The following is a 16,700-nucleotide window of genomic DNA, read 5'->3' as shown; positions in this document are numbered from 1 at the left end:
GCCTTGGATACGTCACCCCACCCCCCTTTTCCAAATTCCAACCATGCAAAAGGTGTTCCTCTTTGGATTCCTTCCAGGCTCTAGCTTCCAGCCCTCTCTTTGGATTCCTTCTCTCTTTGATCGTTTGAACTTTGAACTTTCACCCTTCTCTCATCTACAAAAGGTGCTCCTCTCCTCCATGCTTCCACACCAATTCAACAAGCACTTACAAGTTACCATTCTCATCTTCCTCTTTCTCGCAACCTATCGAAGCATTTGCCATTCTTAAATCTCATCTCCCATCCCCTCGGGACTCTATCCCGCACCCTATCAAAGCATTTTCCATTCTCATCTCCCATTCCCTCTCTCTCACTCTTGCTCTTTCAACTTTACCCCATAACTTTACCCAGCCCTTGGGCCTCTCGAGTCTCCCTTCCTTTCAACTTTCAAGACTCAACTTTCAAGAGTCGAGACTCAAGCATCTCTCTCTCTCTCTCTCTCTCTCTCTCTCTCTCTCTCTCTCTCTCTCTCTCTCTCTCTCTCTCTCTCTCTCTCTCTCTCTCTCTCTCTCTCTCTCTCTCTCTCTCTCTCTCTCTGTGTGCATGGCCTCTTTATTCGTCATCGGCACCATGACTCGTCAGAAGAACGAGGCCTTCAATTTGCATGCGATCCATGTAAAGAGAGACACAAAGAAGTCCAACTCCCACCATTGGACATGCAAGTATTGCGGGAAGTGCTATATTAGTGGTGCAACTCGGCTTCTCCAACATCTTTCCAAGACCAGGGGGCAAGTTGCTCCATGCAAGGAGAACCGTCAAAACATTGCACAGGAGATTCTCGCCAAGATGAGAGGGGGATCCACAAGAGGAGGAGGAAGTGGCTTATCGACACCAACTCCTATGCCTACTGATGAGGAAGCATCCAATGTGGGCGTATCTTCAACCGATACGAGAGAGGCCTCTACCATTGATGGTGGGGACTCCACATCTGCATCCGGCTCCGGTAAAAGACAAAGAGTGGAGGCTCATGCGCTGCCGGACAAACAATTGTCTCTCTCTCAAGCTCCTGGTCATGTGCATGGATCGATTGCCTTTCTTAGAGAAAGGAAACGACTTGTAGACATTGAAATTGCATGCACAGTGATTGAGTGCAATCTTGCATTCAATGTCCTAAAGCAAGAGCTATGGAAGAAGATGGTAAAAGCCATTGCCAATGTGGGTCCATGTGAAGGATGGACCAGTGTCACATACAACGACATGAGGACGAGAAAGATTGATAAAGAGGAGAGGATTGATAGAGCCCTTGATCCTATTCAGGCCGCATGGATAAAATATGGTTGCTCCATTCTCACCTACGGATGGAGTGATCGTAAGAAACGGCGCATCATCAACATACTCGTCTCATGTCCACTCACACTTATTGCGGGCTGTAGATAGTGGCAAGAGGGAGAGAAAAACAACGGGCGCATTCATCTACTGCCACATTCGACAAGCTATCATTGAGGTATACATTGCAGTTTGCGTTTTAAATTTGTTTCACTTTCTTTCATTATGATAATAAAATGATTCATAATTGAAATTTGATTTATACATAACTTGTAATTTGTAAACCAGCCTACAAGTCACCGGCGGTCATGGATGATAGAGAGTTCTGTTCAAAAACCATCTTGCTTATTTGACTCATATGGTTCCTGTTGATGACCACAATATAGTGCTTCTCCCACTTGTTGGAGGAGAGAGTCTCTCGGGAAGCCTTTATTTTGGTGGCAAAACTTTGGATACGCACTACAGACCCTTCAACCCTTAGCCATAAGGGTCCTTGCCCAAGATTGCTCTTCGAGAACATGTGAGAGAAACCAGAGTGCCGATTCTCTCATTCACACAAAGATTCACAATCAGCTTAGCACACGACAGTTAGAGCAGCTACTCTATTGTCGCACTAACTTACACATGATGAGAGCTATAATGACTGTGGATAGTCCGAAGTAGGTAAAGTTTAAACACTTAACCATAACATTTAAAGTTTGTTGTTTTAACTTTTAAACTTTGAACTTTGAAATTTAAACTTTATACTTTACAATTTAGACTTTAGCATTTACAATGAATCATGATCAATCTTACGTGCATCACTGCATTGTGTAGGTAAATGTTAATACATTCAAGTTGACGGGCGACACTCTTCCAAGTGTACATAAGGAGGTGGACAAGAACGAGATGATTTTAACAAAGCTCTATAGAGAGCTTATAGCAGTAGATACTCGTGACACTCGCAATCAACGTGCTCATGGGCGAGGAGTTCGAGTAGGTTGTAGCAGTGGCATGGTCATTTGACGCCCTTCATCATCAAGGAGGGGTGGTTCGAGTGGCTTGTAGACATATGTAAGGCGGGGCTCTAGTAGCTCACATCATGTGCCTCATTATGATATCCCTCCCTTGCCTACACAACCCCCCACCTAGAGAGCCATCATTTAATGATGATGGTAACCTCATCAGTGAGGAGAGTATGAGCCTGTCTCATCATCGAATGCCGAGAAGTCATCTTCAAACTCTCTTGATGAGCACTCAGATGGCTCTAATGATGATAATTATGATGATAATGATGCCTCATCATAGATTCATCATCCATATGACATAGGTCTCTCTTCTTTTTTGTATCAGATATACTAGACTGTAGTTGTATGATGTATCGCATGTTTTACATAGCCCATGCGACCGCGATGGTCGCTGTCATGTATTCATCTTATTCTCTAATGAAATGGCTATTTCCACTTTAAATATGTATTCTATGATCTATCATTTAATGATTTATGGTTTTTATTATTTAAAAAATCATCTTAATTTTTTTTGTACTAATATCGTACCGTACCTTATAAAATCATAAGGTACCAATTAGTATCATATTTTATCGTACCGTACCGTATCGTACCTTTCATACCTGACAACTATGATTCTTCAACCTCAAGTTGAGACTCAACTTCAATGGCTACTTCATTGTTGATGACAAATTGTATGGTATTTCTACATCTCCCATGCAAATTGTCTTCAAGGTATTATCTTCACGAGTGTATATGAATGGTCTTTAAAATCCGTATGTACTAATGTTCAATATGAGAGTAGAACTATAGTAGTGTCCACAAATTTTTTTGGCTTGTTCTGATGTTGTTTGGGCTTCCGATGACCTCTGAGGCTTAACAAGTAGAAATAGGGTCTTGGATAAGTGGGAAGAGGGTAGGAGATAATGTTAATAGACTTAAACAGATGTAGCAATTCTTGATTATGAAGAAAAAAAAGAAAGACGACAACCAATCGGACCCATTATGATGCTAAAAGTGTAGTAATATGTAGCAAACTTCTGGAGGGTAAGACAAGTCTAATTCAATGAAGAAAAAGCATACTTAAGAATCACTACTCAGGAAGCCATTAGGCCAAAGCTACTACACAAACTCTAGTCAAAGTGGATGATCTTGAAGAACCATGCATTGCATTAATGAATCATGGGTCAAAGACAAATGTTATAACAAGGATTCATTACCAAAATGAAAGGTGGCTAGTTGACATGGATTATGGTTGGAGAATGCAAGCTGCAAATAATACACCAAGAGATTTGTATACCACATGTCTAAATGTTAAAATCACCATTGAAGATATCGAGAATAAGCAATCATTTTTTGTGTAGGATGTAGCTACTTACCTTGTGATTATTGGGTAGCCATATATTACTACAATTCGTATGTAAACTAAAGGTGTTAGATGATGGTTTTGCTTATGCCAAGACTAGAAGTCATGATGATAAGTGTGTTGTTCATTTCCTCACTATATGTGTAAATCATGGAAAAATTTGTGTCAATCTTCATGAATACCCTTTACTCTCGAATCCCAAGGAATTCAAGGCTCTCGAGATAAGATGATTCTTCAACAAGTTTCATTACAAATCTGGACTATGATGAAAAGAAAAGGCTCTCATCTTATCCAATAAATACATATATTCTTTTTATAGAATTTATAACATTATCAATAAATGGTCCAATTTGCTTTCAAAAGCATGAAAATGCATAGAAATGAAGGATAGTATGTTTAAAAGGTTCAAGAACATTTGAAGGACGGTTTGTTTGAATTCAATGAACAAATTTTAGGAGTTTTTTATGAGCACCTTATGTTGGTACTATGGGAGAGCTTACAACTATGATTTGGACACTAGAAATAAAGTTGTCAAAGTAGACTCTATTAACATGTATAAAGTAATTGAAGATTTTGGAAGGTAAAAATGCACATGTATAGATGAAAGATCAAACACATGGATGGAAACTAGTTGCAAAATAGTGGGTAGCAAGGTAAAAAAGATGAAGTGGAAAATGTAGCATGATATAGAAAAAAAGAAATCACCAAGCTCAATGCTTATTAAAATGAGTTTTCCTAGTGTTAATATGTTTATAAATATAGAAAAGGCTAAGTACGCTTGAAAAGTGTCATTTTTGGTGCACTTTTCTTCTTTTGATGGCCAGATGACCAAGATCCATACTTTGAATATGCTTGGTCCATTTCTCTAAGGCTAGTATTCTTATTTCCATGTAGTATGGATGGACACACTTGTATATTGAATATGGTTTTACACATTCGAGAGAGTGAGCATTAATTGCTCTGACTATGGTGCTTGTCTTTCTATGAACTTTCCATCGCTAGAATTACATGTTAACTGAATCTTCAAATAATGTAGATACAATAAGACATAGTTATATGTGCAAGCTAGACAAATGCAATAGTTACACGCTCATATACACCCCACTCATTTCATTACATATACGCTGAACCAATAGCATAGATGCACACATAGCATAAAAGGATGTAAATACTAGATTTTAAGGCTATTATTTCAAAGTATTAATAGATATAGATTATTACGATATTTATAAATATTGACTAAGAGTAAAATAGCATAATTTTTAAGATTTCAAAATTGTTTCCAAGAGATACACAAATAAGGAAAAAGAGAGATGAAGTGAAAAAAGAGATAGAAAACTCACCAAGATTTGTTGAAATTTCAAATAAACCATTATAATGATCTATAATGTCACAACACTCAAAGTCGTGCTTGCACATGAAAAACCCAATAACATTGAATAAGCATAATAATCTTTAAAAATCAATATCTGAATAAGATTTTTTAAATGTTAATTTGAATGAAAATAAGAATACTAAGAGATTTATCTCTAACCATTGGTGACTAAATTAATACTTAAATAAGATTTTCTAAATATTAGTTTGACTAAAAATAAGAATACTAAGAGATTTGTCTCAAACATCTAAGTAGAGGAGATCAAAGGATCTTAGTTGTACTCCTTCCATTTGCAATATAAAATAAAGAAATACTAAAAGGGATGCCAATTTTAGGGCCAATACGATGTTCAAAGACCAAGATTAAAGTGGTAAAGTGTGCATTTTCAAGTTAGGTGAATTTTATGCTTGTTGTAATTAGTGCTTAATGAGGTTATTTACCACCCTATCTGAGGAGGAAAGGCTAGTTTCATGTATATTGTTGCTAGTTTCAAATGTTTCAAACGTAATGTTTTGCAATTAACTTGCTTGGAAGGCAGCTTTTAGCAAACAACTGCCACTAAATGAGATTCGAAGAGGACAAACTTCATGTTTCTAAGGTGGCCTAAATTTGGGTCTTTCAAATGAGGAATCATTGAATGGTGTCGGTAGCCTTCAATTGGATGGTCCAAAGTTAACCACAAATAGTGATAGCTCGCATGGTTGATGAAGCCTTGCACATAAGTTTTAGCTTCTCCCACACCTTAGAGACTATCCTACAATTAGTGATCACCTACTAGGAAGGAAAGTAGGAGTTTCTTCGAGATACATCAAACAAGCACCGAATATGCTTCGGCATCATGAGTATCCCAATTGAGGATTGATTTCTCTAAAATTGTCTTTGTCCGAATGAGATGCAAGAGATGGTTGTCACCTATGACGAGAAGTCGATCTTGAAACAAGGTACCACAATCTCTTTTACATAAACCAAGCTTCATAGTCACACTCCAATTTAAAAAAGTATTCGAGGTGACATCAATCTCTTTTACATAAACCAAGATACAATCAGGTGACACCCAGATTCAAACCATGATTGATAGTAAACTTGTCCAAAAATGAGAGCTTCAATTATCCAAGCAAAAGATGTTCAGGATGCATGAGAGATAGGAACAAGTGCAGAGTGTAGTGCAAAGCATACCAATCAGCCCATGAACCCCCTCTTAAGCACAAAATCAGATTAATAACCAGCCTTAGAAGAAAGAGGAAAATGATGACAATGTCTGAAGCAAAACGCACGGTCCATGATCAAGGCAATGTGGATGACAATTGAGCGGATCATGACAGCCGGCAAACATGAAACGCAAAGTCTCCGGGGCTGGAAACAAGAAGGCAAAAATCAATGGAAGCTGCACGAGTCAAATGCAGCTGTGTGCGACCTGTCTACGCTTGTGTCTGCATCGTGGAGACTCGTGGACTACTGGTGACACCATCTTTAGCATGCTCGAACAGTTCACAGCCCTCCTAATGCTATTTTTGGTTTACAGCTGATCTGTGGCATCAAATACTTAGTGTATTCTCCTCCAGTTGGCTGCCTAGCAGTCGTCGTGATAGTAGCCATCATTTTGGAGAGATTTCAGCATCTTCCTCCTCATTGACAACTCCTAAGGACTGCATTCAAGTAGCTAAGGTAGCGAAAGCATGGAATAGTGCAAGTTTTCCAGCGCTTACTATTTGCAAGGGTGTTTAAGAGGTAAAACGCATCAGGGACAATAGTGTGCAGCAATACATCCACATGAAATAAAGGATCTACTGCTCAATTTCTATCTGATCAATTATAAGTGGCTTTCGATATATCAAATAGTGGGTGTTTTCCTGGTGTGGAAAGGGAAAAAGCACAAAATATAGATAAATACTCCCTGATAGAGTAACCAAAGTCACCAGTTTGTGATATAAACAAAGAGAAAACAATAGGAAGAATCTCTAGAGATAAATAACATGTGATAGGACAACCGAGTTTGTAATAAGAGGTGTTAAAATGTAGGGTTGTATGTTTCAAAACAAGTTGAACATTAAGCTTTCAGAGTTGCTACTAGGAGCTTTATACAAGTCAAATGCAAGATTGGTTGCAAATGGAATTTTCACAAAGATAACTTTGCTTGCACCCTTGCTAGAATAAGACAGCTTTGAAAGCTTTGCCATGCCATGCATAAATTTAGACATGAGAAAATTTTAGAAAATTGCAAAGAATTGAAAAGTTGGAAATTTTTCATACAATACACACGAGTAATGCACGCCTAGCTACTTACCTCTTATTAGTCAAATTATTGTCTGCTTCACCTTTCCTTCTTTAGGCCTTCTCTTGTGTAGTGTGTAAAACCTACATGTAGCCCATTTCGAGGACTACGTGCACAAACTTTTAATGAACTATGCATCTCTTCATACTTGCTCCGTAGATGGTACGGAACAGTTCGAGCGGTACGATCCGTACGGTACGATTTCGTACGTTAAAACTGGCCTCTTTCAGCCACCTGGCTTGTGTGTCCTTGTTCCGCGTTTCCTGTGCCTCCACATCCCACGTTTCACGCTTTTCCTGCACTATTGCGCTTTTTTTGGGGGGCGGGGGGGGTTGGGAAGCCTTGGATACCTCACCCCACCCCCCTTTTCCAAATTCCAGCCATGCAAAAGGTGCTCCTCTTTGGATTCCTTCTCTCTTTGATTGTTTGAACTTTGAACTTTCACCCTTCTCTCATCTACAAAAGGTGCTCCTCTCCTCCATGCTTCCACACCAATTCAGCAAGCACTTAAAAGTTACCATTCTCATCTTCCTCTTTCCCGCAACCTATAGAAGCATTTTCCATTCTCAAATCTCATCTCCCATCCCCTCAGGCCTCTATCCCGCACCCTATCAAAGCATTTGCCATTCTCATCTTCCATTGCCTCTCTCTCTCTCACTCTTGCTCTTTCAACTTTGCCCCACAACTTTACCCCAACCCTCGGGCCTCTCGAGTCTCCCTCCCTTTCAACTTTCAAGACTCAAGTTTCAAGAGTCGAGACTCAAGCATCTCTCTCTCTCTCTCTCTCTCTCTCTCTCTCTCTCTCTCTCTCTCTCTGTGTGTGTGCATCGCCTCTTTATTCGTCATCGGCAGGCGCATTCATCTACCGCCACATTCGACAAGCTATCATTGAGGTATACATTGCAATTTGCGTTTTAAATTTGTTTCACTTTCTTTCATTATGATAATATCATGATTCATAATTCAAATTTGATTTATACATAACTTGTAATTTGTAAATTGTGATTGTAGGTGGGCCCCTCAAATGTGGTGCAAGTTGTTACCGACAATGCATCGAATTGTCGGCGCATGGGCCGTTTGCTTAAGGCCGAGTTCCCTACAATTGTGTGGACTCCATGTGCCAATCATTGTTTGGACTTGCTCACAGAGAACATTGGGAAGCTCAAGTGGGTAAAGAGGGTGGTCCAAAAAGCTACATCAATTGTCACATTCTTCACGGTCAAGGTAAATGTGCTTGCGATGTATCGTGAGCATAGCACACTGGAGTTGAAGAAGCCTTATTCAACTCGCTTTGCTTACAAGTGGTTATTGTTGGAGAGCCTTTATGAGGTGCGGTCCGCCTTGCGCCAGACAGTGGTGTGCACTCTATGCAATGAGTGGGATGAGCATGAGACAGAGGAGGCCAAAGCCATGCAACGCTTGTGCTTTGATGAGCAGTTTTGGCAAAAAGTTCATGCCGTTGTCATTGTTGCGACTCCCTTTTATAGGGTGTTACGTACGAGTGACTGCGAGGGGTCCACCATGGGCCTTCTCATTCACTTCTTTAGAGCGGCATTGGTGAAGACACGTACTTGTACAGTGATCACAGAGACACAGCGTGCATATGTTTTACAGATAGCAGAGAGGAGATGGGCGCGGATGCATAAGCCCATCCATGGTTTTGCCGCATTGGTACATCCAACCAACAAGTCACCGGCGGTCATGGATGATAGAGAGTTCCGTTCAGACCAGCTTGCCTATTTGACTCGTTGCATCCCTGTTGATACCCACAATGCAGTGCTAGAGGAGCGAGGATGCTATGCAGATCAAAGAGCACATGTGGCTTTTGCTTCTCCTACTTATTGGAGGAGAGAGTCACTCGTGAAGCCTTTATTTTGGTGGAAAAAATTTGGATATGCACTAGAGACCCTTCAGCCCTTAGCCATGAGGGTCCTTTCCCAGGATTGTTCTTCGCGTGCATGTGAGAGAAGCTGGAGTTTTAAACTTTTAAACTTTTAACTTTTAAGTTTTAAACTTTGAAGTTTGAAGTTTAAGCTTTATACTTTACAATTTAGACTTTAGCATTTACAATGAATCATAATCAATCTTACATGCATCACTGCATTGTGTAGGTGAATGTTGATACATTCAAGTTGACGGACGATACTCTTCCGAGTGTACATAAGGAGGTGGACGAGGATGAGGAGATGATTTTTACAAAGCTCTATAGAGAGCTTATAGCAGCAGATACTCCTGACACTCGCAGTCAGCATGCTCGTGGGTGAGAAGTTCGAGTAGGTGGCAGCAGGGGCATGGTCATTCAACGCCCTCCATCATCGAGGAGGGGTGGTTCAATTGGCTTGCAGACGTATGTAAGGCGCAGCTCTAGTAGCTCACATCCTGTGCCTCATGATGACATCCCCCCCTTACCTACATAACCGCCACCTAGGGAGCAATCATTTCATGATGATAGTAACCTCATCAGTGAGGATGAGTATGAGTCTGTCTCATCATTGGATGCCGAGGAGTCATCTTCAAACTCTCTTGATAAGCACTCAAATGGTTGTAATGATGATGATAATTATGATGATGATGATAGTGATGCCTCATCATAGATTCATCATTCATATGACATAGGTCTCTCTTTTTTTTTGTTTCAAATATACTAGACTATAGTTGTATGATGTATCGCATGTTTTGCATAGCCCATGCGACTATGATGGTCACCCTCATGCATTCATCTTATTCTGTAATGAAATAGCTATTTCCACTTTAAACATGTATTCTATGATCTATCATTTAATGATTTATGGTTTTTGTTATTTTAAAAATCATCTTAATTTTTTTGTACTAATATCGTACATTTCCTTATAAAATCATAAGGTACCAATTAGTATCGTATTTTATTGTATCGTACCGTATCGTACCTTTCGTACTTGACAACTATGCATCTCTTAGTGTGTTTCTCATGTCAAAAACTATTACAGGAGCCACAATAAAAAATCCCTAGTGTGCCAATTTGCAAGACACACAATGCATTGTGGTTCTTCCATTAGCTACACTTAACAACTATTACATAGACCGAGGGAATAGGGAGAACTTTTGGCTCTCAAGATTGGTGATGGTGATACTTGCAACCCATCTGAGATCTCAAAAGTCGTACAATTAAACACTATACAATATGTGGGGATATCAACTAGCTCAACTTGTACTGAGCATGGAGTCTATGATTTCAAAGACCTCAAAAGTCGTACAATTACAAACTACAATATGTGGGGATATCAACTAGCTCAACTTGTGCTGAGCATGGAGTCTATGATTTCATACACGAGGCATCAGGTGTGGTATCTCCCTGTATTTGCCAAATCAAAATGTGCTCTATTTATTACTTGTCATATAGATCTTTGGTGTCTCTCTAGAATTGCTTCAATCTATATAATATGAAGACTTGGAGATGGAGATATTGGTGGGTAGGGTGTTACATTCATGAACTCGAAGGTCGAGGTCCGTGTGGGTGGCTTGGCCTATTTGGATCTATGGTTGGAAGGTGAGTTTAATGTCCATTCCCTGAAGGTTTGGTTTCTATATTAACAATCATGGGTATGGCTTGTTTTGTGTCTTGTGTGCAAGGTGGATCCTAGAGGGATATTTCTTTGGTATCAAGCGTCAACCTACTCTTTGATGCAAGGTTTGATGACATGCGCAAAACCATTGTTCCTCATGGCATTGTGATGGTCCGCGCTTGGTGGCTTTGATTTTTTTTTTAATAGTGTGGTATGGGACATGACTACTGAGGGGCTTAAACATGGTGTAAAGGGTTTTGATGCAAGTTTCTTGCAAAGATAGATGGTTGGGTAGAATTGGCATGATGCCACCACCATTATAAGCACTGATGAGACATCACATGCAATGATGGTACCCTCTTGGGAAGGGAGACCTTGGAGCCAATGACACCTATAAATCATGTAACTCAAAGTGTTGCTATCTACAAGCTAGGGCCTCTCTAAAGATGACAAAGTCAAAGGAGATTTCTCCAGCTAATGGATGTAAAGAATGACTAACTTAGTTGTAACAGTTGGAGTAGATTTGGATGAAGAGGTAGGTTCTTTGGCTCCATCTTTCGCACCAGGATGAATATGAGAGTACTTCTTATAAAACTCGTGGAGACTTGGAAAACCCTTGTGCTTGTTCTCTTTGTTAGAATTAGAGTCGTGCATCCCACTCAAGTACCATGCATAGTTGCATGGAAACTCCTTTATAAAAATAAGAAAGATACAAAACATGTTATAAATAGGTCTCAACAATTAAAGATGTGTCTTATCATCCACAAAGTTTGTGATCCCAAAAACCTAACAAGAGAGTTAACTTCATTAGAATGCTTAGTATATAGTTATTAATTAATTTATCTTAAATATAGACACACACAAAACCTATAGATGGCTAGCAAATCTTGCTCCTCTTAACATTGTATCTTGATGGTATGCATCCTACTCATTGATGTTATATAGTGTAATTTATTGTTACATAGTGTATTACGTGTCGCCTAATCATTGATGTTATATAGCATATTTGCTTGTTTCATTACTTGTCTAGATGGAGAAGCCAAGTTCTCAAATTGGCCCCTAAGAACAAATATTTGGTGTTAACAAAATGTTGTGCTCTACTTGCTAGGTACACAAGCGATCTTGCGATCTCCAACAGTTGATTGCATAGTAACAAGCTACATCCTATATTGTCCAAACCCACACATCCAAGCCAAGTCCCATAGATATCATGTGCAAAGATTCTTAAAATAATTTTTCCTTAATCCACCATTGGACCTCTCCACTATATGTGAAACAGACCACCTCTTGCATGCTAGATCCACATCTCTATTTGATTTGAAAATTGCGAGAAGAGCTACATCTTTGCCAGGTCATTGTCCCACCTCTCATCTCCCCTAGCCCTAAGTAGGAAGGATGCAAGCCAATTGGGAGGTGCGAAAATTGCAAGTTGCATATCCAAGGATCAATGAAGGATGAATGCTTCGTTATTTTTCTAGCCAAAGTATGGGAATAATTAACACATAGTTAAATGTCCTTCAATGAGACTAGGTGTGAATGTGACCATACCGAGGTACGTCACTTGAGTTATTTGTTAGATGTGATTGTTAGATGGTAGGTGTGATTGCTAAACGTTAGGTGTATTAAGTCTATCAAGTGAAGGATCAATGAAGGATGAATGCTTCGTTATTTTTCTAGCCAAAGTATGGGAATAATTAACACATAGTTAAATGTCCTTCAGTGAGGCTAGGTGTGAATGTGACCATACTGAGGTACGTCACTTGAGTTATTTGTTAGGTGTGATTGTTAGATGGTAGGTGTGATTGCTAGACGTTGGGTGTGTTAAGTCTATCAAGTGAAGGGTCATTGACCTCACTTGTGATATTTGAAGATAGGGCTCCATAGCCTATTAAATTGGGATCTTGTACTTGTAAATCTATCAATCAATCATAGAAGTAATTTGGCTCATTGGTCTCCCTCTCCCTCCCTCCCTCCCTCCCTCCCTCCCTCCCTCCCTCTCTCCCTCTCTCTCTCTCTCTCTCTCTCTCTCTCTCTCTCTCTCTCTCTCTCTCTGTTGTAGACGACTTCTACACATAGAGGGCTTGATAGTTGATCTTGGAAAACCAAGATCTTGATTTTTCATAGATCGGCCCTAGTATCGAGGAGATTAGTCTTCATTCTAGGAGCCAAACAAGTGGAGGTAGTGGATTCACATATCTATTTATGGGTTACATTTATCACATCTGTTGGGAGATTTACCATGTCACAAGCAGCCAAAGATTGGCTCACACAAGGATATCTATCCTTAGACATGTTGAAGAGAGAGTACCATCATGCATGCTTCCATGAGCCTTGAACATGGTGGCGGTTGTTTGATGCATTGGTCACACCAAGAATGATGTGTGGAGCGCCAATGTAGACCTTTGATTTGACCAATAATGCCTCTATACATAGATTGAGAAACGAGATATTATCGTTCCTTTATGGATGATACACAACAAGCCATTATTGCCACATGAGATCAGCAAGTACAGTTTGCAGCAATTCATATTATGCCAGAGGCCCTCTTTTAGACCATTTCCTTTATGCACGAAGTATGAGGTAAACATCTAGACAAATTTGCTTAAGAGAGCTTTAGAGGCAGGCTACATCCCTGCATAAGCCTTACTTTTGCTCCCAAATCTCCTATTGGACTTTGGTGGTTGTCTTCTAACAAATGTCCTTGTAATCTAAATATATGGTGATTACATGGAATGATAGAATAGTTTCAACTATGATACTAGGATGTCTATCGTTGCATGTCACCTATTCGCTGCTATACAACAATCAAATCACTCTATAGTCTTTAATCCCCTCCAGGGAAACCCTAGGAGAGGTTCAAGATGTTGGTGGACCTCCTAAATGCTTTGTCCCTTCATTTGTCCTGGCCACCTGTAGCAAAGTGATATAGTTCTTAGTTTCTTGCTCCCTTGGTGCAGGGCCCTCAAATGCTATTCCTAGTCCTCCAAAGTCTTTAGATTATTGAAGTCCCCTCTAACAACTCATCATTGGGAGTGGTGTGCCAAAATGAAACCGTCACAACAACCTAGATGTGGAGGCACAGAGATATTAAGGATGATAGCTTGGAACCCTCAACATCCAAGCCTTGTAGCATCCATAACCATCGTGTCCTTGCCTTTGGCCAACACCAGCGAAGTGTCCCCTCATTTCAGCTTGGACAAGGAGCCAAGTCCAAGTAACAACCCATCATCAACTTGGAAGTCAACCCTAGCTCCAGGATTTCAAAACATGCTAGACTTTAGTAGTTGTATCAAGAAAGTTCCTCTCTGGAACCTGTACACATGTATACCTATATAGATGAGGCTCAATTGTCCCACCTCACCACCCTCTCACTCTCTCTTTGGCACTAAAGAGTCGTGAGGGATGACTGCATCACCTGTACTAGTAAATAGCAGTAGGAGGAGGGGCTCCCAAACCCTTGCTGCAATCCGAAGGTTGAAGTCGGAGGAGGCAGATGACTCAATGGAGGAGTTTGTATCGTGCTTCTTCTTCTTCTCCTTCTACTTCCTCGAAGCTATTAACTCCATACAATCCTTGCAAAAATATCTCTTTTTACCACAGTAATAACATTGGGCCTTCAACTTCTTGTCACCCCTCTTTGAGGTCGTAAATGCCTCATTAGAGCCACCATATTGAGATGGAAGCCTTCCATATGACCGGTTATACTCTCACTCTCACTCTTTCTCTCTCTCTCTCTCTCTCTCTCTCTCTCTCTCTCTCTCTCTCTCTCTCTCTCTCTCTCTCTCTCTCTCTCTCTCTCTCTCTCTCTCTCTCTCTCTCTCTCTCTTTTTTTCGTAAAGGGTAATTGTATTAATTACGAAAAAAATACAAGATTACTGGATCACAAGATACATGACGACAATACAAGTCATCATGTGAAGAGGTGCTAAGTACTACAAGTTACAATTTCATGGCAAGGATGCGGAGGAAATTGCCATATGCCAAGGACGGAAATCCTCTGTAGAGAGCAAATCAGAACGATGGAGAAGATCTAACTGCCAATACAAGAGGCCCTTAAGCCTCACAATATGCCGCTGAACATTATGGGCGGAGTCAAACAGAAAAGCATTCCGAATCGTCCAGTTATGCCAACAGCCCCAGTATCGAAGAAAGTGATACATGAGCTTCATATGTGGCTGTGCGGGAGTAGGGTATTTGGGCCGGCCCAAAACCCAATCAAAGGGGCGCAGTGTGATGCCAACCACCCCTCGCCAAACGGCCGACAAAAGTAACCAGACTTTCTTAGCGACGGGGCAGGAAATAAATCGGTGGCGGGCGGATTCCATAGCAGTGGTGCAAAAGAAACAGGTGCCATTGGAGATTCGGCGCTTGGAAAGAGCCGAAGCAAGCGGAAGACCCCCAATTATCACTCGCCAAAGAAAGACTTTGTATTTAAAGGGTGTCTTGTTGACCCAGCCCTCCATCACAGTGACCCTCCACCACGAGCGGGATTTACGCAATCCCCATAAAGCATTCGCTTTAGTAACTAGCCATTGATTATCTTTAATCAGGAGATGATATACTTGATTAGCAGAAGCTTTGCTCAAAGGCAGCCGGCCTTGTAGGTTCCAATCTTGCCAGGGATGATCCAAAGCAAGAGCAGGAAAGGGTTGTCTGCTCTGGAGCACCGTCACGAGCTGTTCCCATAAAGGCCTATATCCACGAGGGATCCGGAAAATCCTCCTAGCAGTACGAAACGAGATAAGCACATTGCGCCTGGCAAGGGTGGCATCCGCAACTGAAGACAAGCCCAAACGTGCCATCCGGTTGAATTGCGGTCTAAGCTCGTGTTTACCTTCCCACGAAAGTAGACGTGAGACCGCCAGTAATTCCAACTGAAAAGAGTTAGTAGCCAGACGATCCTCCGTTGGGTGCCACTGAGCCTTTCGAAGGACGTGTTTCCAGGAACACACCAAATGAGTAAGCAGCGATGAAGAAGAACTGGAAAACCGTGAATCCGCGTTAAGAACGTGCCACCAAGAACACCGGAGTCGGATATTGCCATGCCGAAGCCCATGACCCTCAAGGAAAGAACGGGCAATAGCGACCCACGGATGATGATCATCCGAGCACATGGCGCGGAAAAGGGACCAACGGAGTGCCTGCATGTGAGTGTGGGCATCTAAAATAGCTCCGCCACCCATGCTTTTGGGGGTGCACGCATGTGACCACGAGATCCAGGAAATGCCTGCATGCAATGAGTCCTTCTTCCAGAGCATGAAGCGAATAGACTGAGTGAGAGCATTCAGAGTCGTAGGAGTCCAGGGCAACAATGGCAAGAAATATGTGATCATTGGCAACATAATTATCTGTGCTACTTTGAGGCGAACATGAAAAGGCCAGGCCTGAGACTTCCAGTACATAAACTTAGCCACCATCTTCTGAGAAATCCACTGCAGAAGCTGCTTTGGGGGAATATCAACACCCAATGGGTATCCAAGATGCCTGACAATGGAACCTCGAGGAACAACCAAACCCTGCCAGTCCAAGGACTGCAAATCCGACTCCGTGCAGCTTAGAATGGCTGATTTGAGCGGATTGATACGAAGGCCTGACGCCTGGCCAAAGAGACCCCAAACATCCAATGCTTTTCGAAGGTTATCCTTGTCCGCACACAAAATCATAAAAGTATCATCCGCCAGGGATTGGCTAATGAAATGGTGTCCTGTAGGAAGCGACAGTCCGGCCAACTGGGAAGAGGCGGCCATATGTGATAACATGGAAAGAACTGGATGTGTCGCAAGGGCAAAGAATAAAGGGCTCAAAGGACACCCCTGTCTGACAGAACGGGCAAGGACAAATTGATCAGTAACACC

At 41.2% G+C, this 16,700-nt stretch overlaps 1 protein-coding gene across 1 annotated transcript; it reads left to right on the top strand.

Moving 5' to 3' along the window:
* Positions 1 to 7,643: 7,643 nt before the first annotated feature.
* LOC148034597 (uncharacterized) lies at positions 7,644 to 9,328 on the top strand. The gene is made up of 2 exons (XM_087680548.1): positions 7,644 to 8,196; positions 8,315 to 9,328. Exon 2 carries the CDS (start codon positions 8,372 to 8,374, stop codon positions 9,299 to 9,301), a length of 930 nt encoding a protein of 309 aa, XP_087536674.1. The 5' UTR covers positions 7,644 to 8,196; positions 8,315 to 8,371; the 3' UTR covers positions 9,302 to 9,328.
* The last annotated feature ends 7,372 nt before the right edge of the window (positions 9,329 to 16,700 follow it).

The sequence above is a fragment of the Lygodium microphyllum genome, chromosome 6 (assembly GCF_053477565.2).
Source record: "Lygodium microphyllum isolate KBCC chromosome 6, Lygodium_microphyllum_v1.1.10, whole genome shotgun sequence".
NCBI lineage: Eukaryota > Viridiplantae > Streptophyta > Polypodiopsida > Schizaeales > Lygodiaceae > Lygodium > Lygodium microphyllum.
The sequence above is the reverse complement of the archived record's forward strand: the minus strand, read 5'-3'. Positions and strand labels throughout refer to the sequence as shown.